This window comes from Eurytemora carolleeae, unplaced genomic scaffold, assembly GCF_000591075.1.
Source record: "Eurytemora carolleeae unplaced genomic scaffold, Eaff_2.0 scaffold89, whole genome shotgun sequence".
Classification (NCBI taxonomy): domain Eukaryota; kingdom Metazoa; phylum Arthropoda; class Copepoda; order Calanoida; family Temoridae; genus Eurytemora; species Eurytemora carolleeae.
This window is the reverse complement of record NW_019396034.1, coordinates 49,510-77,344: the sequence shown is the minus strand read 5'-3', so window position 1 is coordinate 77,344 and position 27,835 is coordinate 49,510. Positions and strand designations below refer to the sequence as shown.

General features: G+C 32.4%; 1 protein-coding gene across 1 annotated transcript; it reads right to left on the bottom strand.

Annotated features, from left to right (window-relative positions):
• Positions 1–268: 268 nt before the first annotated feature.
• LOC111697675 (macrophage mannose receptor 1) lies at positions 269–27,835 on the bottom strand (the record flags this gene model as incomplete). The annotated part of the gene is given in 44 exon segments (XM_023467759.1): positions 269–790; positions 1,125–1,234; positions 2,162–2,252; positions 2,611–2,688; positions 3,312–3,449; positions 4,800–4,875; positions 5,190–5,312; positions 5,752–5,859; positions 7,258–7,323; positions 7,964–8,087; positions 8,603–8,697; positions 9,006–9,164; positions 9,225–9,305; positions 9,591–9,719; positions 10,004–10,120; positions 10,311–10,392; positions 11,221–11,341; positions 11,438–11,538; positions 11,815–12,041; positions 12,700–12,835; positions 14,307–14,451; positions 14,503–14,575; positions 14,632–14,827; positions 14,881–15,103; positions 15,169–15,314; positions 15,396–15,577; positions 15,639–16,387; positions 16,586–16,792; positions 16,895–17,053; positions 17,108–17,353; positions 17,425–17,592; positions 17,713–17,754; positions 18,033–18,269; positions 18,355–18,489; positions 19,810–19,921; positions 22,028–22,243; positions 22,569–22,653; positions 23,410–23,503; positions 23,707–23,804; positions 23,859–24,036; positions 24,289–24,491; positions 26,299–26,445; positions 26,882–26,973; positions 27,668–27,835. Coding segments are annotated over 44 exon segments (6,489 nt in total), but the record flags the coding sequence as incomplete, so codon positions are not given.

Here is a 27,835-nt window from a genome sequence, read left to right as displayed (position 1 = left end):
TATAATGTCTCCGCAAGATGAAAAGTGAGGACTGACAAGCTTACTCTGTTTGTATACTGTAATTTTCTTGTTTTACTAAGTACTGCAACCGTATGCATGTCAAAACATAAACAAACAAAATGTGAACATAGCAGACGAAACTCTTACAGATTACAGCTTTCTCAGTAGGTATCACTATACTAAATCAAAGAATCAGTTTAAACATTTTTTCTCTAAACTTTTTCTTTTCCCGATCTGCACTTCACTGGCTGTACCGATTTCTATAAAATTTTCACAACTTTCTTTTTATTTATTAAATAAATTAAGTACATGTTACAAAAATGTATAATTTTATTAAACCTATGCACAAATGCATATATGCATGTATGTATAAAACAACAATTGAAAAAAAGGTCATAAATTAAATACTATTTTATACTATCTAAAGGTGGACATTTTCTGGGCAACAAAGTATTTTTCATTCTCGTTTGAACCTTAATTTGCAGATAGACTGAACAAGGGTTACACATGGAGAGGTTTGGGATAGAAAACTATAAAAAAAGGTAGAGAGGGGGGAGGTTAAGAGAATCATAGACATCGTTACTTCATCATATTTTGTGCATCTATAGTTCTTTTGGCATTTTTAATTAATTCTTCATTGGTTGATTCTTTAATATTAAAAAAAACTTAATATTGGCCGACTAGAAATAATGATAATGTGGTTCGGACAAAGAATTGTTGTCGCTGGCTTTCCAGCCCTTTCTGTTGACGTTTTCACTTAGTCTTCATGTAGTTTTAACACTGCTGGAACCTGAAAAAAATTATATTCATATATATGTAAATATAAAGCTAAAGAGTTTGTCCACGGAGTTTTTAAACCTCTTTGTTTTAATAATAGCATGCCTGATACATAAATGTACCTTTTTAGATCCGTTATCTAAGCAAAGATAAAAAAGTTTTCGTTTTTCTAACTCCTGCAAAATCCGTCATTTGTCAAAGAGAAAACGCGTTAAAAAAATTCAGATAAATTTTTTTCTCAGGCATTTCATGAAATGGAGGATGTTAAATTTTATGCACATTAAATTTTTAACCAAAAATATTTTTTATTTCATATTTCCATCAGTCAAAAATATGAATTGATTGACCTGAGTTGTACGCCATGTTGGGAAAAGATGGCGCCCCATTTTGGCGGAACATCGAAGACGACCTGGCTCGTGCATTTGTTGCCATTCTCCTCCAATCCCAGTTATTCTCCCTTATTTTTTTTTAATTTAAAAATATAATTTAACAATCATGAATATACGAAAAAGTTATTGTGTTTCTGCATACTTTCTACATTGCCTCTGCTAAAAAAAAATCCGCAGATTGCTTTCATTCAACGATAAAATATATATAGATATGCAGGCAGGTAGAAACCTCCTTCCTAAATTGCCTGTAGCAGACAACTAATTTTTGAACCTCTGAAAAAATGTGCACAAAGAGACATCTATAGCAAATTGATTACTTTCTATATGCCTTTCTCCCCTTTCTGCTATCTCTAGGAAATACGCATTTGTGTTATATAAACATACAGTACGCGTATTGCATCCTGTATAGTTCAAGTGTTGCTATCTGGACCTGTTTGACCAATAAAATTAAATTTCAAGGTAACACAAACATACAGTACGCGTTTTGTTTATGTTATGATCAGATCAGTTGTAATTTGTCCTAGACTCGATGTACTTTTATAGTCATAATTTTTATTTAAATTGCGTTAATTTACGTATGCCATTCAGTACAACTTGCACATTTAAACTCTGTCTAGTCAAATTCCTACCCCAGTTTTATTTGCATTGATTAATTTGTTTCATTAAGTACAATATGCAGTATACATTGTTGATACAATAGTACGCATTTAGTGTTATCACGCATAAACAAAGTGATAAATTAGCAACAATCCAGAGGATAAAATGCCATGCGTACGACAGAGATGGTGCTTTGTGCTCATTATCTCAAGACCTCTAAATTTATACCTGTCTGCATATCTATATATATATTATCGTTGCTTTCATTACGAAATTGCTATTGGGGATTTTAAGAAAGAAAACTCGGATATCTCAATAAAAGTACAAAACCTGTAAATCGGGAGTTAATTCCTAAAATGAATGGTCATTTGAAATTATGAAACAGCCTCATTAAATACCTTAGTTGTATAACAAGTACAGCAGAGATTGTACATAAGATTAGAACGAACAGTACAATAGCTACAATTGCACCATCTCCCATTCCAGAATCTAAATAATATAATCAATTAATAAGTATTTTCAAGAATTTTTGAATAAATAAAACTGTGGAATTGGAATGCGACACAAAAGTAATTTTATTTGTTTTTGATGTTTTTAAGAGGCAAACAATTGGATTAAAAATGAACCTTTGAAATATAATGGGTTTGTGTAAATTGCTGTGTTTTAAGTTCATTGGACTGTTTTAACATAGATCTTCCTATTCCACAATTTTCTGTATTTTATGTATTTACGAACAGTTAAACTTGAAAATTTTAAGTTTTGAAAATTTTCAAATATTAAGTTTTATTTATTGTTTTGCTAAATAATGAAGGGAAAAAACTAAGAAAAATTGCAGAAAATATTTAACCTGTAGGATTATTGGATTCAGTTGTACCCTGGTTATCAGGCACTGTGGTAGTTGTAGGGTGATCATCAGTATGATGCTCTGAAAAGGTTGTATATTTAGCTAGAAGGCTCTGTAAACGATCATTAACAAAGGGTCGTCGTTTCGTTTTTTTGTCGTCGTTTTCATAACGAAACGATCGTTTTTACAGACTCAGACTGCGTCAACCTACGTCTGCACCAGCTTGCTCTGCCAACAAAGCTAAGACCCCTGCCGTATGTCTGTAGTAAACACCTACTCCATAACAAATTCTCGAACGTATCTATCCAGGTACAATTCGTCCGCTATCAAAATTCAGCTATTAATACAGTGCTCTAAATGCCCCACAGGGACACAAGCCTAGCTATCAATAAGCAATCTATATCGATCCCAAATGATGGGGGCGATCCAATGCTCTAAATGCCACATAGGGATACAAGCATAGCTATCAAACAAGCTATATATCAATCCCAAAGGATGGGGACAATCCGCTCTAATGCCACAAAGGAACACAAGCCTAGTTATCAACAAGCTGTATATTGATCCCAAATGATGAGGAAGATCCAACCTGCTTATCAAAAAATGGTTTCAGGTTCACTCTCTCGCAGCAAACAGTACTGAGCAGAATTTATTTCATACCCTTTCCATTTACAAGACTAAATTGGAGTGGAATGGTTAAAAGAGACCTGTGGTATGCTTTGTAGTTTCTCTCTGTGTTGTATGCTCTGTGGGTTTCCTTTCAGTGGTTGTCTCCTCTGTGTGGGGTGATGAACCAGTTACTGGAGACTCAGAGGATATGGTAGTTACAGTTGTCGTTGGAGTCTCTGAAAATAAAGGCGTTGGGATCTCTAGAAATAAAGGCTTTGGTGTCTCTAGAAATGTGTTGGGGTCTCTAGAAATAGATGTGTTGGAGTTTCAACTTCTAGAAATATATTTGTTGGGATATCTAGATACAGTTGTATCAGGTTCTTTAAAAATATATGCGTTAGGATCAATAGAAATAGAGGTGTTGGGATCCCTGGAAATACAGGCTTTAGTGTCTCTAGAAATAAAGACTTTGGTGTCTCTAGAAATAGAGGTATTGGGATCTCTAGTAAAAAAGGCGTTGGGGTCTCTGAAAATGGAGGTATTGAGATCTCTGGAAATAAAGGTGTTGCTATCTCTGAAAATAGAGGTGTGGGATCTTTAGGAATAAATGTATTTGGATCTCTAAAAATATAAGTGTTAGGATCATTAGAAGTAGATTGACTGTTGGGATCTCTAGAATTAAAGGTTTTTGTGTCTCTGAAATATAGGTGTTAGGATTTATAGAAACTATTGTGTTGGGTTCTCTAGAAATAGAGGTGTTGGCCTTTTGGATCTCGAGAATTAAAGACTTTTGTGTGTCTGAAAATAAAGGTGTTATAATCCATAGAAATTAATGTGTTGGGAACTCTTGAAATAGAAGTGTTGAGATCTCTTGAAATAGAGGTATTGATATCTCTAGAAATGTACTTGTTGGGATATCTAAAAATAGAGGTTTTGGGATATCTAGAAATAGAGGTGTTGAGGTCTCAAGAATAAATATGCTGGGATCTTTAGAAATAAATATGTTGAGGTCTCTAGAAATAGATGTGTTGGAATCTCTAGAAATATATGCGTTGAGTTGTCTCTAGAATTAGATTTGTTGGGGTCTCTGGAAATTAAGGCGCTACAATCTCTAGAAATAGAGATGTTGGGATCGCTAGAAATAGATGTATTGGGTTCTCTAGAAAAAGAAGCGTTGCATTGGGATCTCTAGAAATATAGGTGTTGGGGTCTGTAGAAATATAGGCTTTGGGTCCAAATAGTAATCAGAAAACGCATTGGGGTCTTTAAAAATAAAGACTTTAAGGTCTCTTGAAATATCAGAAAGATTAATTCACATTTAAGTGTTCTAAATAGTTAACAAACATTGTTTTCAAAGTAAAATAAACAATTGTTTTTAACAAGCAAATATGTTGAACAAAAAATTTTGTTAAATGTTTTTTAATTTAGGAAAGTAACAAAAACTAGGAAAAATAATAAGGATATTTTGAAAATAGAGAACATATGCATTTTTTAAATTAATTTAGACGAAGTGTTTAACTAACAATGAATTGCAGAAACAGAAAATATCAAATCTAGGTGATATCACTATTTATAAATTAATCTACCTTGATCCAGCATGCAGACATAGGCTGTGTATTGGGAACAAAATACATCATTCCATGTAAAGGCTTCACCAATTGCCTGTAGAATATAGCTACACAACATAAACTCTTGTTTTTTTAAGAACAAAAAAATGTGAGCTTTAATACAAAAAAATTTAGTTTTTCCTATTATTCTGTTCTTGATTCTACCACTTCTTCCATCAAATATCTTCCATCAAATATCTTACATCAAATATGTAAAATTGAAATGAAGAAAACAACAGAAAAGCTATAAGCATTAAGCAATTCTAATATTTTGTTCATAATAACGATTTTCATTGGACAAATTCCATGAAAAAGCAATTTTTACAGAAAGGAACAACAAAATCTAGAATTATGCCAACAAAAACTTACATCAACACAATCTTCTGATTCATAACCATCATTAGGTTCTCCTTCATACCAGTTCTCAAAATCAAACGGAGATTCATCAGTCCATTCAAACCCTTCTCCACTCCTACTCAGCCCTATCCAAACCTTAGCAATATTTTTTCTATATTATCGAAAGACGACAGTTGTAATTTCAATTTTCAAAGTTAAAAACATGGAAATCTCATTTGTTCTTGATTATACAAAGCTTTTAAAGGTATTTTGGACATCCCACTCTATAATGGAGGGTTATTAGGTCTATTATCCTTTACAGAGATCAGGAAAATGTTAAGAGTGGACGTGACTATTGTATGGCATCCTTAATATTATTTTTTAACAAAACAAAATGAAGGTTTTGGATCAAAAACATTAAGACTCCCAGCAAAACTAAACGTAAAACTAGTTTTAAAACCATAATCATCAGTTTTTGCAATCTTTTTATAATTTTATAATTTCAAGTATAAAAAGGATAATTTAAAGTTAAATTTTAAGAACTTTCTTCAAAGTTGATTGAGAAATTTACTCAAACATAAATGAAATTACTCACTGAGCCCAAGTTTGGATACATATTGTAAACATATTTCATTACAGCTTGAGTTTGCTCAGCACTATGCAGACTAAGCAGATCACCATGAGTTCCATCAGGGTTTTTAAACTGAAAAAAATTAATATCTAAAATATTGCAATGATCAAAATAAAGTAATGTCTTATTTGTCCACGTAAAATATATCTATGCTCTAACTGTGGTAAAATAATTTTCTTATAAATAAGTTAAAAATTTATAATTTAATTGATCTATTAAGCTTGCTTTGCCCTTAAAATATTTCAGCCACTACTGTTCAATGTTCATATTGATTCTATTAGGCTTTTTAGATCTGTTCAGGTTGGGGTGGTGTTCAGTTGATGGGAAACACCCATCCAACCTGGATTAAACACTCTACCTAACCCAGATTTAATGGTCAGATTTTACCTGCAAACATCTGCCCAACCCAGATTTAATGCTTAGCTTTTACCTGCCAACATCTGCCCAATTCAGATTTAATGCTCAGCTTTTACCTGCCAACATCTGCCCAACCCAGATTTAATGCTCAGCTTTTACCTGCCAACATCTGCCCAACCCAGATTTAATGCTCAGCTTTTACCTGCCAACATCTGCCCAACCCAGATTTAATGCTCAGCTTTTACCTGCCAACATCTGCCCAACCCAGATTTAATGCTCAGCTTTTACCTGCCAACATCTGCCCAACTCAGATTAAATGCTCAGCTTTTAACTGCCAACATCTGCCCAACTCAGATTTAATGCTCAGCTTTTACCTGCCAACATCTGCCCAACCTAGATTTGATGCTCAGCTTTTACCTGCCAACATCTGCCCAACTCAGATTTAATGCTCAGCTTTTACCTGCCAACATCTGCCCAACATAGATTTAATGCTCAGCTTTTACCTGCCAACATCTGCCCAACTCAGATTTAATGCTCAGCTTTTACCTGCCAACATCTGCCCAATTCAGATTTAATGCTCAGCTTTTACCTGCAAACATCTTCCCAACCCAGATTTAATGCTCAGCTTTTACCTGCCAACATCTTCCCAACCCAGATTTAATGCTCAGCCTTTACCTGCCAACATCTTCCCAACCGAGATTTAATGCTCAGCTTTTACCTGCCAAGATCTGCCCAACCCGGATTAAATGCTCAGCTTTTGCCTACTTACATCTGCACAATCCTGATTTAATGCTCAACTTTTTACCTGCCAACATCAGCCCAACCTGGATTAAATACTTATGCTCTGTTTTTACCTGCAAACATCTGCCCAACCCAGAATAAATGCTCTGCTTTGACCTGCTAACATCTGCCCAACCCAGATTAAATGCTCAGCTTTTACCACCCAACATCTGCACAACTCTGATTAAATGCTCAGCCTTTACCTGCTAACATCTGACTCACATGGATTAAATGTTCAGCTTTTAATCTTCTAACATCTGCCCAACCCAGATTAAATGCTTTGCTTTTATCTGCCAACTCCTGCCAAACCCTGATTAAATACTCTGTTTTTACCTGCCAACAAGCTTGTCTAGCGCTTGGCATATCCATGATAACATCACTGACCATGTAGCATTTATCCTATAAATTGTACTATAAACTTTGAAATGTTGTGCTTTTAATGAAAAAAAGCCAATCACGGAGACAGTGGTTGAATAAAGGGGATGGCTGATACGAAAGGAGTTGAGCAGCCATCACAAATGGTTTATCTTTTCTTTATAAACCATCATTTTACATCTTCTTTTTAATGTATGTTGCATATCTCTGAATGGTGTTCATGCCCCTCATGAGCCAAAATAGACAACAACAAAATCAATGGCTTAGGTAATAATAGTTGGAAATATCATTATTTCATTTGAATTAGTATTTCCCAAAATAGCTCTGGTTTAACCCCAACTTTGATCTCCAGTTGTTGCTTCTGCTGCTTGTGAAGGTACACCCAGGAAAAAAATAGTTAAACAAAACTTTATGTAAAATAATGATTTATAAGGAACTAGCTGAAGGGCAAGGCGTTGCCTATGGAAAAAAAATAATGTTGAAAAGAAAGAAAAAAGTTGAAAAAAAATTCAACCCTATTCGATCTAGCCGTTTGGCAAACCAGAGGGAACATATATACAAATTTCTTGTTTTATTATTTAGATATATACCCCCATTTGAGATAGATGCTTGATTTCCCATCAATAGCTCTCCTAGATTGGTGATCAAATTTGTAGGTCTATACCTGATATCCATACCACCCGTCTAGACAGTAGGTTGGTGGTGGAGGAGTAGGAGTATCATCTTCTATATGTTTACAAGCAAACTTCATACTTTTACTGCAATCCTCCTGGAACCAATGTCCTCCTCTGGAAAGTATCTGTTGTTAAGCATTTCATGTTAAACTAACAACAATGACATGTGATCTGTCTGAATGTATCAGAGTGTTTCATATTTTGATCTCTCATTCAATAAATCAAAGATTGCTTAAACCACTTTGTAGACTTAAAAATTTTTAAAAATCAAATATTAATTGATAGACATCTAAAGTTAGTTCTCACTGAACTTTTAACCTCTAGTTTACCATGATTTATAAAGGGCTTATAAAGGGAAACTGCAAAACGTCTATTGATGTCTTGACCATGTCAACTATCAATTTATTATCTATGATCTATGCATCTCAAAATCATAGATAACTTTTTAATATAAAGGTTGATTCTGTCCTCAATTCCAAAAAAGTTTTAATTGAATAAGACATAGGCAATCTCAATATAATGATTGCTTAATGGCAATATGAATAACTAGTTTAAATTTTAAAAAGTTCTACAAAAACAAATCACAGAGAAGAAACATTACAATTGGCCAACTGTAATAAGTTACTTACTGCGACTTAATAAAGGCACATGTTCCATTTTCAAACTCAGTGTTATACCAATTAGTGTATTCCACAGGCCAGCCATCTGCCCATTTCCAGGTATTCTTTAACATTTTTATAGTAACTGTAGGGTAAAGTCAAGTGCCACTATATTGTAGAGTGGCACATTCATACCCCTTAAACCTGTTATTAATCAAGGATGACAGAGATGTGCTTATTTTAATATCTAAAAATTTAGTGTTGGGATACTCAAGATTCATAAAATTATTATTTACAAAATTGCTACAGAGACATTTTGAAACTATCTTTAAAATTTTCCACTCAATTTTATAAAAATCTAAAAAAATCTGACCATAGATTTTACTATATGAATGATGTTATTAGAAATAGGTAATTTTTTAATTGATGTTACCTCCTCTTTCTTGAGTCCAACCCAGAAATCTTCAGGATGCGACAGTACTACTAAAATATCTTCTTCCAACTTATTCATGACAGAGGTCAAGTGCACATGGTCACCATAGTTTTTACAGACTGTTTCTGCCTCTTCCCAACTCTTAGATTCAGATTCAAACTTAACAAATTCAAATAATTTTATTTTAACTGTAAAGTATATTTAAAATTTGGAATTTACTTTAAAGCAGTTTCCATGCAGCTCAATGAAACCTTTCTCACCCAGGCCAGCTTTACTGCAAGGTTTCCAATCTGCTGGAGACTAAAAACAAACTTTGAACATTTTTCTCTTTTTTTTCTATCAAATGAACATAACAAGCTATACAGATTAGGTCCAATATTTTTGTAAGACAAAAATTTTTGTGGGACCTCACTCAAAAAGAAGGTTTTTTGGACATTTTAAACATTTTTGAAGTCAAACGTTAGAAATAGAAAATCTGCCAAATGTAATAGTTTTGATGTACACACAAGGAGAAGTGACTAAAAGCATCATAAATTTTATTGAAATAAGCCAAGCACTAAAAATGTGTGGTGAAATAAATCTAACCTCAGTGGGGATATTGTCCGAAACAATGGCTTCACATATGAATCCTGTTTTTGTATCACAATTAGCATCATTCCATTTTCCCGGGCTGTCTTTAAATCCATACATTTGAACACAGTACTCATAGTACCACTGAGCAGTAAAATTATATTAATTAAAATCTAAGCACAGTTATGTTGTCACCCCAACCCCCTCCAAATACTTATCATGTGTTTGCAGAGAAAAGTGCAGTTTACTAACAAAGGAATACATTTTTATTTTCCCCCTTTTCCTCTCTAATGATGTGTTCCAAAAAAGCTCATATTTTAAAAAAATCAGTGGAGTTAACCCCCCCCCCCCTTATTTTACTCAAAGGGGTTGGGGTAGTTGACTGCTGCCCACAAACTGTGAATGGGTGTATAACTTTTTTTACTTACTGCTCCATTTGGCTCATCTTGGTCCCAATTTGTGAAGTCTACGTCTGTTTCATCGCTCCAAGTAAATAATGATTCTCCGTAGGATAAAAGCATGTTCAGCCCAATCCAATATCCATTCTTAATTCATAACTTTAGTCAGTAACATATTAATAGGGTAAAAAATTCCATTCTGGAAATAATTATTGGAAAAAAAGTCACTTATGCCAAGAGCCCAGCTAACCAAAGATGTCAAACAACCAGTGTTCAAATACTAATACCGTATTTACTCTATTTTAAGTATAAATGTATCAACTACTGAATTAACTACCTCAGGGTATTTAGCTGATTCAGCTACCAAAAATGCTGTTTGCAAGTCACTATGGATTGAAGCAAGTTCTCCCTTGTGTCTTCTGCAATTAGGGATGTTAACATTTTCATTTTTTTAAAAATGATTGTTTCGTTATGAAAATGATGACAAAAAATCGAAATGAAGCGATCCTTTTTGAAAACGTTTTTTTTTTTAAATTCGTTTTTTAAAAATAGTCGTATTTAAAACGATCCTTAACAACGACCCTTTGTTAACGATCATTAACAAAGAGAGGAAACCGACCTAAAGGGCATTGAGTAGTTTTTGAGAAAATATCAAGAAGTTTTAACTCCCTCACAACTGATAAACTTCATGTAAGACGACATTCAATAAAGTTGCATGTAATTTTTTTTAAAAATAGGATCGTTTTTTAAAAACGACTGTTTTTATAAAGTTTGTTTTTTGTTAACGATCGTTAACGACAACCCTTCATTAACAATCTTTAACATAATTGTCAATAAAATTTTTTCTTTTAAACGATCGTTTTTTCAAAAACAATCGTTTTTTGAAAACAATTAAACGGTCGCAAATCGTTTTAATAAAAACAATTGTTTTTAAAAACCATTGTTATTTGTTTACTAAAAGTTCAAAACGAGTGGTTTGTTTTTAAAAACGATCGTTTTTTTTCCGAAAACAAAATGATCGTTTTTGAAAACAATTGAAAAACGATTTACAAAAACGATTAACAACCCTATCTGCAATTAGAAATTAAATTTTAAATCATTAAATAGATGAAACAGCATGAAAAAGAAAGATTTAACACTAGTTATGTTTTTATTAAAAGTAATATTTGAAATGAGCATGATGATAGCATAATTTAAAACAATGACTTGGAAGGTGGGAAAATTATTAACAAATTAGATCTTGTTACCTGGTGATACTTAAACTTTTACATGTTTCCCTTGCAGTTGTCCAGTTAGAGTAAGAAGTTTCATCTCCAAAGATCTTGTAACAACGTCCTTCAAATTCCAACCAGTCTTTCGGACAGTGACCTTTCACAATGATCTTTTTTTGGAAATCAAATTAAATCAAAATACATTTAAGAAAATTCTTTTATTTAATAGGAAGTTAATATTTTTAATCATTACCTGAAGGGTAAGCTGTTGATGCTTTTGTGGTGTACTCTCCATCTTTTGGTCTTTTACAAATCCAAGATTGAGCAATGTTGCATCTTGCATCATTCCAATATCTAAAGCATTGCAATATTTTCTTGAATTATGGCTTCAATTAGAATAAAGTAAAAGTAATTTAAATCTTATACTATACAACATTTGATAAATCAAGTTTATGTGAGTTTAGTTCAGCCTTTTTTATTGAAAATATGTTGATAATAAGAGCCTTTACTTTTTTCCAAGAACATATTCCACACTGAATAAAGTTATAATTAAAGGATCTGATTTTTTACTTGAATTTCAAATTAGTAACATTATTAGCATCTTAAAATATTCAAAGACATAAAATCTACCCATTTCGAGAATTCAGTGAGGCACAACTTTCTTGATCTAGCGCATTATTAGGCTCATTTTCACCCCAAGCTAAATATTCAGCTGGAGTTCCATCAGTCCACTCATATCCCTCATCCAGATTTAAGCTGGTCAATCCAATCCAAACATTTGCAACATTACTGAACTCAATTTCACTCCGGAGATAGTAATTTTCCTCATGAGTGTGTATTGATGCCAAGTGGGCTCCCTAGGAACAAATAAAATGCAATATTGATAAAACTTCTCTTGATTTACACTGGAACACAGGTGAAATAGTTCAATTTGGTGTACATAGTTCTAATATTTTCTGCTATCCATTAGATTTGGTCCAAGTTTAGGTTCAGACATGATAGTAGAATGTGACAGGAGTTTAAAAAGTAATAATCAGGGTCATTATTAGAATATATCAAAAGAAGGAGTCTGGGAACTATTGGAGTACTATTGGAGACCCCCAGATTTTCATTGGAGATCATCAGATTTTTATTGGAGACTCAAATATTTTTGTCGGAGACCTTTAGATTTTTGTGAGGACCCCTAGCTTTTAATTGGAGACCTCGAGCTTTTCATTCAAGACCCCAGATTTTCATTTGAGACCATCAGATTTTCATTGGAGACCCAATTATTTTCATCAGAGACCACCAAGATGTTATAAGAGACCCAAAAATTTGCATTTGAGACCCAAAACTTTTTATTTTAAACCCCACAATTCTCAATGGAGACACTAAGATTTTCATTGGAGTCTTCAACAAAAATCTGGGGTCTCTTAAACAAGACGACCATGCTTAATGGCATCCTTGATCTTTTCTCTCTGACCCTGAGTATCCAGCCACTAAAGATTGTCAACTTAAATACATAATATTTTTAACCTGCTGTGAGCAATAATCTTCTGCCTGTCTAAATGTTTTCCCTTGGGAATTGAAATCTTGATAGATAGCATAGCACATATCTTCAATCTCAGAGATACGGAACCATTCTTCCCCCAAACCATTTCCACATGGAATTCTTAATTATTTGTGTTATGTGATTGGTAATTGTTTTAATATTCTTACACTAGCTAGAATTTGAAATTAATGAAATCAAAAAAAGTCTCTAACTATTTATTTTAAAATCATTCTTTTATTATATATCTTTGTAACCTGATAGTATGTATACACTAAAGAAAGATTTAAAGGTTTTGTTTTTATGTAATATCAGCTTTTGTTATGATAGTGTTTATTATAAGTATAACATTTGGAACATTATCTTGCACATTATGATATTTTGAGGCATAGAACAAAGTTATGTAATGTATTTGTGGCACTTAATACCCTATACACCATCAAGCTTGAATGAATGTTGGTGAAAAAAATAAGCTTTGTACCTTTTTGAATTCTTTGTTTTAAAAAAGCTTCAGTAATGTAACCACAGTTTGTTAACCTCCAACTTTTATCCAAGTTAAATGTTTTCAGAGACTTTAAGTTACAATTTTACTTGCTTTTAAAACTAAAAGGTTACAAACGTTTTGTTTCAATAAAACGTCATTAAGGCATATAGTTCTGCACATTTTATCTTAACTTCAGAAATTTTTACAAAATTTCAACTTTTCTTACGAACTGTTTTATTGAAATGTTATTGTAATAACCTTTATTCATTACATAATTTTACAACTGACATTTAAAACTGTTCATTCATTTTTTTCAAAGAAAGATATTAAAACATGTTCCATATATTACGTTGTATTAAAATGTAAAGGACAAAACATTTCTTACATTACACTTAATTAAAAATTATGTTGGTTTCTAAATAAACGCATTGCAAGATTTTTTTGTGATAATTTTGTTTCTATTTTCTTCCTAAAAACTGACATTAGTGTCGTTAATTATTGTTACGCTTTTGAAATTAAAACTCAGCCCTCATAACCTTATGTTTTATGAACAATATTTTCATCCGACATATTTAAAACGTTAGACTAATCAATTTAGACTAATCAATTTAGTACTCAGAGAAAAGTTATGAAACATTTTGATTGTCAGAATATCATTTTTTTAATAGTCATGATATATGTTATACTATTAAAATTTATAATCTGTATAAAAAACTTTTGTTTCCTGATTATTTCATTAATAAACTATTTCTGAAAAGTTGAATTTTTCATTATAATATTTCGGAAAACTTTCAAAATAGATAAGCATTTTTTAGTTCTTTGACCTTACACTTTTAAACTTGCTAAAAAGAATAAAACTAAACATTTCATACTACTGTAATGTAATGTACAAAAACATACATTTTACATTATGTTACACTTTCGTTGAAATCTTTAGAGTACACTTTATGAATTTCAAACTTTAGCTAACTTATCTTAAAGAAATAAATGTTTAAAATATGTCATATCATCAGATTGCAAAGATATGAGTGTAGAAATTAAAGTGGTTAAGTCTCTTTGCTTGTTAAAAATGACAGATAACTTATTATCAAATCTGAAGTCTATTTATACCTTGGTGGTGGAGTAGGAGGATCCACTGTTGTTGGAGCTTCAATTCCTGCCACTGATTCACAAATTACACCTAACCTCTCTTCACAGTTGAAGTTACGCCAAGCATAGACTGATGTGAAGTCATATGCAATGCATAGTTCTTTTCCTGAATCAAAATTGGTTTTTCTTTATCACCAACACAAAACAATATGCTTACCATCATGTGTGTTTGGTTGCAAATATCCCCAGTTTATAAAACTTAAAGGTGTATCATCTATCCAACCATATTCCTGTAAAATTAAAATTACTTTCATTTTCTTGAAATTTTTGATGTTATGGAATTTACCAGTTCATTATCTTCATTCTCATTTGCCCTCAGTCCAATATAATAATTCCCATATAAATACTGTGATTGTACAGTAGAGTAATCTTCATCATAATCACCAATTGTTATTAGATCTCCACCCTGACTTTGGCAAAATTTTCTTGCATCTTCAAAGCCATACCCAAATCCATTTCCAATATTATAAGCTTCGAATGCTCTGAAAAAAATAGTGTCAAATTACATGTTTTAACAAATTTACAACAATCAAACCTGTAACAATGTTCATTATATTTTATCCACTCATAGCTTGGGCATTGAGCTTCTGGACGAATTGTTGTAGTTGTTGTTGGTGGCTCTGTATATCCCTGTCTAGGAAATTCACAGATACTGGCCATTGGTTTAGAGCATCTAATAACTTTCCAAAACCCGATATCTTCATGTCTATGCATATATGCACAAAAACCAGATCCATCATCTTCTGCATGGTTGAAGTCTGAAATAACATTGTTTGATTATCTCTCTTGATTAAGCTTTTTTCATTTGATAATTCCTTTTTACCTGGTTCATATTCAGCCCAGTGAGTGTATTCTACAGGTTTCCCTGAAGACCATTCAAATGATTGAGTAGCATTATTGTATTTCAGTCCAACCCAAAAATGAATTTCAAGGTCTACAACAAATGTTGTAATTTTGGCTTGCTCATATCTAAAAAATTACAGAGAAAGCAAATAATGTAAACGAACTGATTTTAAGATATTTTAAATTTTGAAATGAATTATATCATACTCTGATTGCAGATCCAACAGTTGACCACCCCAATCCTTGCAGGTTTTTTCAGATGCATCATAAGATGTAAAATGAACATCAAATCTGTAACATGTGTCCATATATGCAACTTCATCTTCAAGACAGCCATCAACATCAGGGGGAGGACCAGTAATTTCAGAATTTGTTTTGCACACAGAACCCTGTACATTTCAAAAATGTAAAAGTTAAAACATATTTATTTAATTAATTTAGTGGTGTAACCTTAGATTCTGAGCATTCTGTATGCATCCAGTCTCCATGAATGGTGTTAATGTAGGAACATACTGGTAACTCTCCATAAGTATTAGGCATTCCAACACCCCAGTTACTGTAAATCATAGGATTCTTATCTGACCATTCAAAGGTTTGGAGACTTGACTTATCAGATAATCCAATCCATCGTGTTTTATCTTTACTTGTAGGCCTTGCACACACATATGCATGAATTTCAGAACAATTTCTGGCTACCCAGTGGTTGGTTTCTCCTCTGTTCAGTGCACAGTTCTCTCCATTAGTATTAATATTTCCTTCCTCCCAGTTGAAATACATAAAAGGTGTCCCATCTACCCATACCCATGAGCCTTCTTCTTGATCATCTGTGCCACCCAACCATAATTCTTCACCCTCTGTTAAGTATTTCTTCACAACAGCTTGATCAGCAGCCGATTTAACCATAAAGAGGTCAGAGCCAGCTTCTAAACATGATGACCTTGCTTCTGCCCATGTAAGTAAATAGGGTGATACAAAAACACAAATGCCATTGTCCTCTATAAAACTTTCGGGACATGGTGGGCCACTGTTTATCAATGCAAACACCTCTTCCTGTTCACTATAACTCTGAATGGATACTAAATCCCCGCCTTTAGCCTTACATGCTGTAACCGCATCTTCCCATAGTAGAACATCATCTTGCAAAAGATAACACCAGCCTTTTGCTAAACTCCAGCCAATTGGGCACCCATAATATGCACCTAAAAGCAATGTAGAAAAAGTTAAGAAATGCCTATGGAAATAGTACATGTTTACAATAAAAGGGTCAGGCCAGAATTAATAAATATGCTAGTTCATTAATTTATCAAAAAAGAAACTAAATTTTATGGTTCTAATTATTTTTTGCTGTCAAATATTAAAAAAATTGATATTTTTACTTATGAAAAGAAATTTCTTACTTGCTTTAAATTTGCAATCATAATACTGCTCAGAAGTACAATCTTCAGTATTCCATTTTCCATCTTTTCTAAGTACTGCACACTTTCCAACACCAACAGGTTGATTTTCATCCCAACCGTTAAAACTGACATCAGTACCATCACTCCAGGTCCACTTCTCATTAAATCCTTTTTGCAGCCCAATAAAAGAAGAATCTTTTTCCAGTTCTACAAATGATAAAAGTTATTCAGATTAATATTTTCCACCAAAAGTCCATTACTTTCCCACCAGAAGTTCATTAATGGTTTTAGCTAAGAGTTTAGTTGTACCTGATAAAAACCAGTTTTCGGTAATATCATGAATTGAAGCCAGTTTTGCTGTTAAACTAACATCTGAGCATTCTTTTTTAGCTGTTTCATAATTAGTTTTCTCAGTAGAGCTAAACCAACACTGGTTGTTCCAATATCTCCAGTTGTCTGGACAAACCTCTGAAATAATACAATGTGAACAAAATAGTACGTGACCGGATAAACTAAACTTACTATTATTATAGGAACAAATATATCCTCTTGAGATACCACGGTCTTCACAGTTAATGTCGTTCCACCAGCCCCGAGTATTTTTCAATCGTGAATGGTTCACTATTTCAAGACAATTTTCTCCTGAACCACCATTTGGTTCATTGGTTCCCCAATTAGCAAAACCCCATGGAGTACCATCATCCCATGTCCAAACACCTTCATCATGTGAATCTGATGCTCCAATATAAGAACTTTTTTGCATATGTTCTAAAAATTGATTGACACATTAAAATAGTCTGATATATATATTAACATAAAAATATGTAATTCAAATTTACCTAATACAAAATCTAATTCTGCTTTACTAGCTATTGAGGCCAAAGTAGCTATGGGGTTTAATGCTTTGCAAATAATATTTCCTGTTGTGACATTTGAAATGGTCTCTACAGAACCACTGAAGTAATAACACTTATTCTCAAATACTTCCCAGCCAGGCTCACAAGAAACTAAATAGTTATTTTATATACTTAACTTTTAAACTATCTAGGAAAATTTTACTGTTAGCTTACATATAATTTATAATAACCAAAAATTATGTTTTGCTTGACATTCAATTTGAAGCTAACCTTCTGGAGGAGATGGGGTCGGGGGAGGTTTATAGTTATATCCTGGAATAAATATTAAATTTAATAAGAGTCCATTATTGTCTTCATCCTAGAAAGCTTAGAGCGTTTTAATAAAAGTAAGCCGAATTCTGAAAAGCACAAAAATATGACCAATAAATAAAAACACAACATCACATTTCTTCCTTGGTTTGAAAGGGAGAAAGAAAGTATTAATAATAAAGTTTTGTTTTTGGAAAAATATAAGGGGAATATGAAAGTGAAAAAAAAACTGTATTTGTAAACTGCAACTATTTAAGCCATGGCTCATGTAGATCATTTACCTTTTCTCTCACAAACTGATTTCTTAAGTATATCACATTTTTCATCATTCCATTTGCTCCCAAGGGATGGTATTATTTCAACACAATCCTCATTATCAAAGTAACTGTTAGGTTCTCCATCATTCCAGTTTACATAGGATATAGGAGTTCCATCAGACCATCTAAACACACGCTCAGTTCCCAAGTCTGCAAGTCCAATCCAAGTTCCTTCCTCATCACCTTCATTTTGGATTAAACCTAAAGGAATATTTTGTAAACATAAAGAACTAAAGTAAAAATTAATTGCTTATATTGTGATTTAAGAAAATAAGAAAATACTTACTTTGAACAAAACTCTGTTCCATAAATGAATTCAAAGAAGCAAGATCACCATCCCCTCCATACCCAGACATGGACTTACATTCCTCTTTGGCATCCTCCCATGCTAAAGGAGTCTCAAGAAAATGGTAGCACATACCTAGGAATGTTAACTTTTTCATTTTTTTGAAAAACAATCATTTGATAACGACGAAGAAAAATCGAAAACAAAACGATTGTTTTTAAAAAGGATAGTTTATTAAGAAGATTTTTTTTTAAATGGTCATTTTTAAATGATCCTTTTGAAAATGTGAGTTTTTACAAAACTCATTGTTCTGTTACTGATAATTAACGACGACCCTTCGTTAACGATCTTTAACAACAACTCTTTGTTAACAATAGTTTACGACATCCCTTCATTAACAATCGTTAATGACAACCCTTCATTAAAGATTGTTAACGACAACCCTTTGTTTACGATCGTTAATGAAGAGAAGAAACCCCATGTCCTGAAGGGCATCTGAACTTATCAATAAGAAATCAAAGAAAATATCAAGAAGTTTTTTTCAAAAACGATCGTTTTTCCAAAAAAGATCGTTTTTATAAAGTTCATTGTTTCGTTAACGACGACCCTTTGTTTTTACAAAAAATAATTGTTTTCAAAACGATTGTTTTTTTGTTTTTTAAAAATTCAAAACGAGTTGGCCGTTTTTAAAAACTATGGTTTTTTTCCGATTGAAAAACAATACCAAAAACGATCGTTTAACGATCGTTTTCTAAAACGATTAACAACCCTACACATACCCTTTTTTTTAATACTTTTTCACATAAACTGATTTCTTACGTTTCTATTTGAAGAAAATTTCCCCCTTTTTGACCATTTTCATGTCCAGTGAATAAAATGAAGTCAATTTATTTTGATAGTTCTGATATTGAACCTTTTTTAATGTATATCTAATCCAAACTAACCCATGGGGAACACAACTATCATCTGGTGTATTTCACTTATTTATTATTATATTTCTCAACTCTCTTACATGTGATGATTACTAAAATTAAAATCTAGATATTCTGGTAATGCATTACTTGTGTTTAACACATTGGGAATATGCAAGATCTTGGGCTGGCATCTTTGCTACGAACATACGCACAAAAAAACTGTGAAAATTTTAACAGGATATTTTCCTAATTTTTACCAGTGCTGTTGACGGGAAGAATTTTCAAGAGAATAAAAGTTAGCCTTAGCATGAGTAAAATACAAGGAAGGGGCGTAAATTAATCAGATGAATTATCAACCAGTTCTCCACCAGCTAATCTTGTTGAAAATCTGTGTTTTCCTTGCTGGGATGTATTGGAAGTAGATGCTTATTTAATTTTTATATCTTTTCTGCTGAAATTGAAAATTCCTCCATGTCACTGTAGTAACATTTTGTTTTTTTTAGTTGAACCTTTCCAGTAAAGACTTCCTTTTTTTATTAACCTGTTTTGGGATCTTCTACCCATCCATGGTGATGTCCACAGTTAGGGTTTTCTGGAGCTTCTGTTGTATCTGGAAGTGTAGGGTTTCCAGAGGGGTCTTCAGTCGAGGGCATCTGAACAAAGATAAATGAAACATAGGGGGTCTAACAAATTAATGATCCATGCCAGAGATAAGACACTATAGAGCTTTCTATGAAAGGCTAGACAGTGTTCTCTAAAGGGTAATTTGTTGTGTTCATGACCCTATAACCCTATAAAGGCTGGGGGGTCTGAATCTATGTGTGGACTGGGAGGGGTAAAGGGTTGAAATGCATGTTCATAGCCCAATTTTTAAGGCCAGCTCTTAGAAAAAAAAAATTAGATCGATAACTGTTATAGTTTGGGTGCTAAGGAGGGTTGAAAAAATGTATAAAAAAAGTTTTTAAAAATGTAAAAAATATTGTTTTTGTTTTAAACAAATATCAATTAACACATGTTTCTACATCCATTTTCAAGGGGTTTTCAAAAATATAGTTTTTAGATGTGTAACTTTGGCCAAAAAAAGTTATTGTTTTTTGAGATTATTTTTACACAGACCGGACTTTTTACTGCCCTGTTCCCTACCCAATGAAAATAAAGCAAACCTTGGTTGGTTTCAGTTAAGAATTAGTCTCAATGTTTAGTCTTAATAAGATCAAATCCCAGAATACGCCAATTTTAACCATGAAAATCCTTTAAACACAATATGAAACTTGTTTTATAAACCTCTGTGGAAAACTAGTTGAAACTTATCTCAAGACTTGAGCCATAAATAAGGCCCAATAATAGCTTAGACCTGTAGCAAAAATCATGGAAACATGCTATTTTGTAAAAACTGCAGTACATTGTACATACTCATGATTTAATGTTGTAAACTTAGACATAATGACAGTATTCATTGAAACTGGGTTTTAATTGAATACTTAAAAGGATTTGCTTAAATCATGTGACATACTTAAATTACGCTATAAAACATGTAAAGAGATTAACTGCATTATGTCTATTCTCTCTAATCCTACAAATATGTATATTAAACCTTAACTGTGCAATGAATATGTAATTCAATGGTCTTTATCATGTAATGTAGATAACCTTGTAGGAATTGTAACTACATTAATTCCTGTTAACTTTGAGAAATATGATATTAAATAAAGTTAGTTGATTGAGACTTTACTTTGATTATGGTATTAGAAGTAATTTGGTTCTTTTTAAAATTACATTTGGAGATCATACTTTGAGTATTGGTATTAATCTATTGATTACTAGTTTGTGTCTGTATTGACATTCATAGCTGATGAGATTCTGTCCTGGTTGAGGCTTTGATCAATTGATTGCTAGTATCCGTAGATAGACATAGATAGCTAGGCTTGTGTCCTTGTGTGGCATTGAAGCACCAAAACCCTGCATTGATATATAACTAGGTTAGAACGTCCCCATCAATTGGGATCGATATATATATAGCTTGTTTGATATATATAACTTCTTCATTGGAGTTATTATCTTGTAAGGTTAAAGTACAGTGCTTTCCTCTTAATTGAGGCATAATTCACTGTTACATTTTGAGCTATTTTCATAAATCTTTATGTTTTATTAAACTATTCTTGTATTTAGAATCTGTTTTCTGTTTACTGTATGTCAACTAACTGGATGACATAAATAAATCTGAGGCTCATACAATGGTATTTTTTTTATAGCAGCATTTCTAATTATAGCTTAATATTAAACTCAAACCACCTGGGAGGGTTTATGTCCAAGAACACCTGTGTCATAATTTCCAGGATTTTTTTAATTGCAGGGTGAAAATAAACTACATTCATGAATTTTATGTTTCTTAGAGTAATTAGAATATTTAGAACTAGCTTGGGAACCCAATGCTGCCTGGGTTACTAAAAGTGTCTCCCACCATTTACAGGAAAAACAAATTTTCGCTATTTAAGTCGACTTACTCATTTTAGAATTTCAAAACCAAACTAAGAACATTCCCGTGTTTCTCCTGAGTTCCCCAATCAAAATTATAGGCAAATCTGTCCAAGGGTTCCTCCGTTGTGATTGGACAAACAAACAGACAGACAAACAGAGATTACAACTTTATATATAAAGATATACAGCAATAGCATGCTGTGCCATTACAAGTAAGGTATATCTAACTAGGCATACTAGATTTTAAAAGCAGTCTTTCTTCTTCAGTCTGTGATCCTTACCTTACATACAAAATTATGGAGTTGTGTACAAGATGCAGTAACCCAGTTTCCAGGATTATCAACATTATTAGAGTTTATTAGAGCACAGCGGTTTGGATCATCTTGTGGATTCTGATTGGATGCCCAATGGTAAAATTGTGTTGGAGAAGTTCCATCTGTCCATTTCCACTCCCCACTTCTCTTGTTATACCCAATCCAGCTTGGCTCACTTACTTCCTGTAAGAACTTTATGTAAATCTAATCCATGTATAATATATATATATAGATTTGCTTTTATGTTTGCTTTTTTTATAGTATTCAATAAATGTCAACATTGCCAAGGTGTTTAGTCCAACATTTTTGTCTCAAATCACAGATCCTAAGGAAGGGGTATATGGATGGTCAAAATTTGAAATTGTGCTTAGGAAAAATGTTTATTGATGATTTTTGAAAGTGGACCAATTTAAGGTATGACTTGAAATGTGTAATTGAATATCATTAATTAACAACTTTAATTATTACTAGACAAGTCCTTGTCATTTTAACTGTGATTATTATTTACCTTTGAAATAGGATTAGAAACAAAGTCGTTCTCAGCTAATGAACTGAGGCTGACCAGATTAGATTGGTGGTTCACCTCTTTGCACCTGATATGAGATCTGTTTTAATTTATAAATCTAATAATTTCAGTCTTAGATTTTAATCTATGAATAAAAACAATTTAAATTTATATCAGCCAAGACACAATGTTCAACTTTTAAATAAATTTCTTAAAGGGACCGTTCACTTATTTGAGTAATTTCAGGGTAAACTAAACATCCTATTCGCTCTTGATTGGTAATAGTCTTACTTTTCAAAGACAACTGTGGCCAGAGAAAAAGCTGATTTTTCGTTCAGAATTTGAGTGCAAAGGGACGGTCCCTCTCTATAGACACTATTTGATGTTTTTTTTCCGTAATAGCAGCCCAATAACATTTAAATTTATTATATTTTAATGTCATTATGTGTTTGTTATTATGTATTAAAATATGAAAACTTTTGATATTTGAGTTAGCAAGAAATTTACGTTTTTCGTATTAAAACATGTAAAATGTGTATACAAAGACGACGTCTTTATGACAATCAATTATTCTATTACTCTTATATTGGTTCGTAGGTTTTGCAGATTTTGTTCCCATATGTGCACAACTTTTCATTTGTCATGCCGAGTTCAAATCAGCTTTTTACACAGGCAATACACAATTTTTAATGCAATAAAATAGTGTTATTTTAGAAATAGAAAGTTAAAAACTAAAAAAATAAAAAAATAATGACATTTACAATTAAGGATTAGATACTACAGTTTAATTTTATATTCGAAATTTATTTTGATTCGCAACATATGGTCCCTTTAAAGGTATTACCAAGTGTTTGCGGATGCCCAAGTTTCTTCAGTGTCCCCCATTTTATAACATTCATCAGCGAATAAAGTCCATCCTCGAAGGCAGTACTTTTTCACTGAAACAATAATCATTCCTTCAAAAAAAAGCTGGTTATTTTGTAATCGACAATTTTAATTGAATACTGATAATCTTTAAAAAAAATGATAAATGTAAGTCTATGTTAAAGCCAATTTATTTTCATAAATTTCAAGGGGTAGCAACAGGATTTATAATTGAATCCCACGTTATAAACTCCTTTAAACTAATTTGAAAGGTTACCGTTAAAAATTCCAGTTAGGTTAACAGTTTCTTTGACTAAAATTTGGCAGCCGTAGTAGTAAGGCCTTTTATTTGATTCACACTTGTCAGCTAGCCATCTAAAAAGAAAATCTAATATTATTCAGAATATTTGGATTGTAACCATGAACTACCGTTTGTTATTTGTGGTAATTGGGTTGCAGGCATACTCATTACCATTGCAAGGAGCAAACCAAAGGCAATCATCAGCTAATGCATCATAAATTATATCATCTGATCTAGCATCATATCCATCCTCAAGCTCTCCACCATAGTTAACCCAGTCAAACTTTTCACTGTTTATCGTGGTTTCTGAAAGAAAATGAAGTAAACTGATTCCAATTAACTCCAATTAGACAACGTTTAAGGAATTAATTAGTAGGGGGCTAAACTACCTACGGCCAGTTCAAATTTGAATGATCATATCACCAACTACAAATTTGAATTGGTTAGTCAAGATTTGACGGGCTGTAGGTATTTCTTAAACTTCTGCAATTTATTAAATTTGGTTCTTTGTTATTTTTTACTGGTGGGTTGATCTTTTTCTCAGATTATGATTACTACCTTTGGCACCAATCCAAAATCCTGCATGAACATGCTGCAAGTACACAGCCAGGGCTATTAATTTTTTGTTGTACCATTCAGATTCAGATTCAGATTCATTGAGGTTAAAAACAGGAAGACTCATTCCAAGCTTTGTACACTCATTGTTGGCCACTGTCCATTCCAAAATATCTTTCTCTGGATTTATTTCAAATGTGTAACACCTTAATATAGAATCTTGTTATTGTTATTTTACATATTTCTGATAACAATTTAAAATTGACAAAATTTCAAGTGACAGACAATTATTTGCAATACAAGCTTGTTTCACACAACAGTTAGTAGGACCAAGCATATTCTTCATTTTTTTAAACTTTAGCCGCATGTTTGTTTGCAATTTTGTTCTGTTTTTATAAAAAACAATTGTTTGAAAAAATGGTCTGAAATTAATATCAAAATAAGGAATGAGTTTTATTTCATAAATGTGATTTTAATCATATAACAGTCATGAAATTTTAGAGACTGTTATTGATCATGAAAACAAGATAGGAACAGGGATGGAACTATTGGGAAAAGAAAAAACAAGGAATAGGGTTTCCATTATTCCAGAACAAAATTTACATTGTGGAATTGGAATGATCCAGAAATTTGTCTGTAGAGTGGAATTCCAGGAAATTTCCAGATGAAATGGAAACCAGAATTTTTCTTGTTTATGTTAAGTTAACCCGGAATTTTTTCTGGTTTATGAAATAGAAACCAGAAATTTTCGGAACCATTTTCTGGAATTCCTAATGTTCTGGAAAAAATCACCTATTTATTCCATTAACTGGAAAAATTTATGCCCCTTATTCAAAGTCAGTCAGTCAGTCAGAAGTATCTGAAGAGAAAAGTCTAATGGAAATATATTCGCTCCCAAGCATATGTCATGTATATTTAGATCAACTTAAGTTGGTCCAACACTAATGTATAGTTATAATGTATAAATAAATGTGTGTGTGTGCAACCATGCTTTGTTATTCAACTAAACTTTGGCTTTTTAATACTGAATTATTTTCAAGTCTATATTGTGACATGCCCAAATTTTCTAGTCCGCCCTTAAAAGTTCATTTTAGCCATATTGTTTTGTTTGGGATTTGAATAAATTGATTGTTTTTGTTTCTTGTAAACAATGAATTTCACAATTTACCAGTCATTGTGCAAGTTTTCAGTTACTGAAAAAGTAATAAAAAGACATATAATAACAATAATTTATTCTCCCAGATTTGACATAAGTAAAGATGTATTTTGACTCTTACAAAGTAGGTTTAAGGGGTTGTTTTTGCAGTCTTAGAAAGGACAAATTTGACAGCTTGAGAATAATTCATGGTTGTTAATAATGAGTTCGACGGAGCCTGCCCACCCTGGAATGGAGGAGGCAGCAAAGGCCAAGTATCCGGCCTGGTTAAAGCAATGGCAAGTGTCACTACTCACAAGCTCTGGTTAACCCTACCGATTTAATTGCAGCAGAGTCAATAAAGTTGGAAGCGGCCCTAACCTTGGAAGAAGTACAAATCACTGAACAGTTTAAAAAGACCGTGCTGTGACAATACCAGGCTGAAGCCCAAATCCTAGAAGCACAGCAGACTCAAGTGTCACAGTTAAAGGAAGCAGTGGACAGGATCGACCCCAGTATTGAGGTGGAAGAATCCTTTGTAGAATTCCCATTCAGTAAAATAGTGGGATTACTTACTGGTCTTATCTTTTTCATAAGTATAAGATGTCTTTAACATTTTCCAAACCTTTTCCCGGAAAATTTCGAAACAATTTTTCCATAAACCAGAACAATATTGCAGAACGCTCTGTAATTCTGGAACAACGTTTTGGAAATTTCTGGCTTACAGAAAAATATCGTTCCGGAAATTGTTCCGAAAGTGTTTTAAATAGTGGAAATGGAAAATGGATCATTTCAGTATGTAAACCGTATCTCGGAATTCTGGTGGAAACCCTAACAAGGAACCAACTATTTCTTAAAAATAATAAAGATCTTTTTACCAAATATCATGCTGGACCATTCCATCCAGACAAAAAAATCCTGCCTCATGCTGGCAAACATATCTGAGAGTTTCAGACTCTGGTTTGGTTGCCCAGGATCCATGTTCATTTACTAGAAGTGACCCCCTTGCAGACCCATTCATATTTCTAAATGTGCAAATTAATGTTTTTTTCCTGGCTGACAGGTTTCTAAGATATTGTAGAACAAATACTGTGCTGAAACATTAAACTAAACTTTATTTTTAGTTTAGTTACATTCAATTATGAGCTTTAAATCTTTTTTAAAAAACTTTCTTAAGTTATAGAACTTTTAAAAATCACCACAAAAATAGTGAAGGGTATAACATCTTAAAACTATGTTCGGTTAAAGTTTACTTTTGTCTAACTTTGAAGAGTTTTTTTTTCTCAGGTTTAAGTTTAAAACGATATTTTTACCTAAATCTGCTCCAAGGGTTAAAATTTGCAAAAGTCTACAAAAAGGAAATGTTTAGAATAAACTATTTTTGAATAAGTGAAACTTTGCAGATTTATGGAAAACCTTTTGAAAAAAAAACATATCAAGTTATTGCCCAGAACTACTTACATTGGCTGGTGCTCATCTGAATTTTGAAGCCAAAGATCTGATGAAATTTCATTTATAGGATACCCATCCACCCAACTAAAAGAACCGTTTTCCTAAATACAAAATGGAAGATTGATATTTAATTTGAACTTGAATTTGAACTTTGATAAGTATTTTGACTCCCTTTAGTTCTAGAAAAAATCCTTTAAGTGGACTAATATAGAGACTATACAAAAAAGGAAATGGGTTTTTTCAACAAGCTCAAATTTATAATCGATCCCTACATACTAGCCACCTGAACAACTGTGGACATTTCAAACACAGATTTTTTTATCCAACAGAATTAATTGTTTAAAATATCAAAGGTGTGCAACATCCAGTTAAAATGATATAAATATTAGATAATCAGAGTTTGTGGTAAAAACTCAGTTTTGTTACATTCATGTTACACTTCCACACCAAAAATTGGGTATTCAGCGGGTTCATTTTTTAAATTTTAAATTAAGAATCAAAGCAAATAAAATCTTGGTTGAGCAATTTTGCTTTAACCAAATTATGAAAAACTTCTATTCCTTGATTGCTTTCTTTTTCTAAAAACAAGTTATCATTATTTTACATGATCATAAAAATTGTTAAACATTGCGAATTTCTTATTACCAAAGTTTAGGTCACTTAAACTTTTAAACAGCTGGACCAAGTGCAATGATACTTTCAAACAAACCACCCCCCCCCCAAAAAAAAAAGATTCCCCAAAAAATCTAATACTAAATGTTACACAAAAAATCTTTAAACATATGATCAACTTACATTCTCTGTGATACCGATCCATAGATCAGACTCAAATTCTTTGGCTAGGGAATATAGATATTTATTACTGGACTGTTCTAACTGAATTGGGAGATCTCCTCCGATCTTCTTGCACTCTTCACGGGCTCCCCAGAAGTCAAGACTTTTAGTTGAGTCTTCATCTATTGT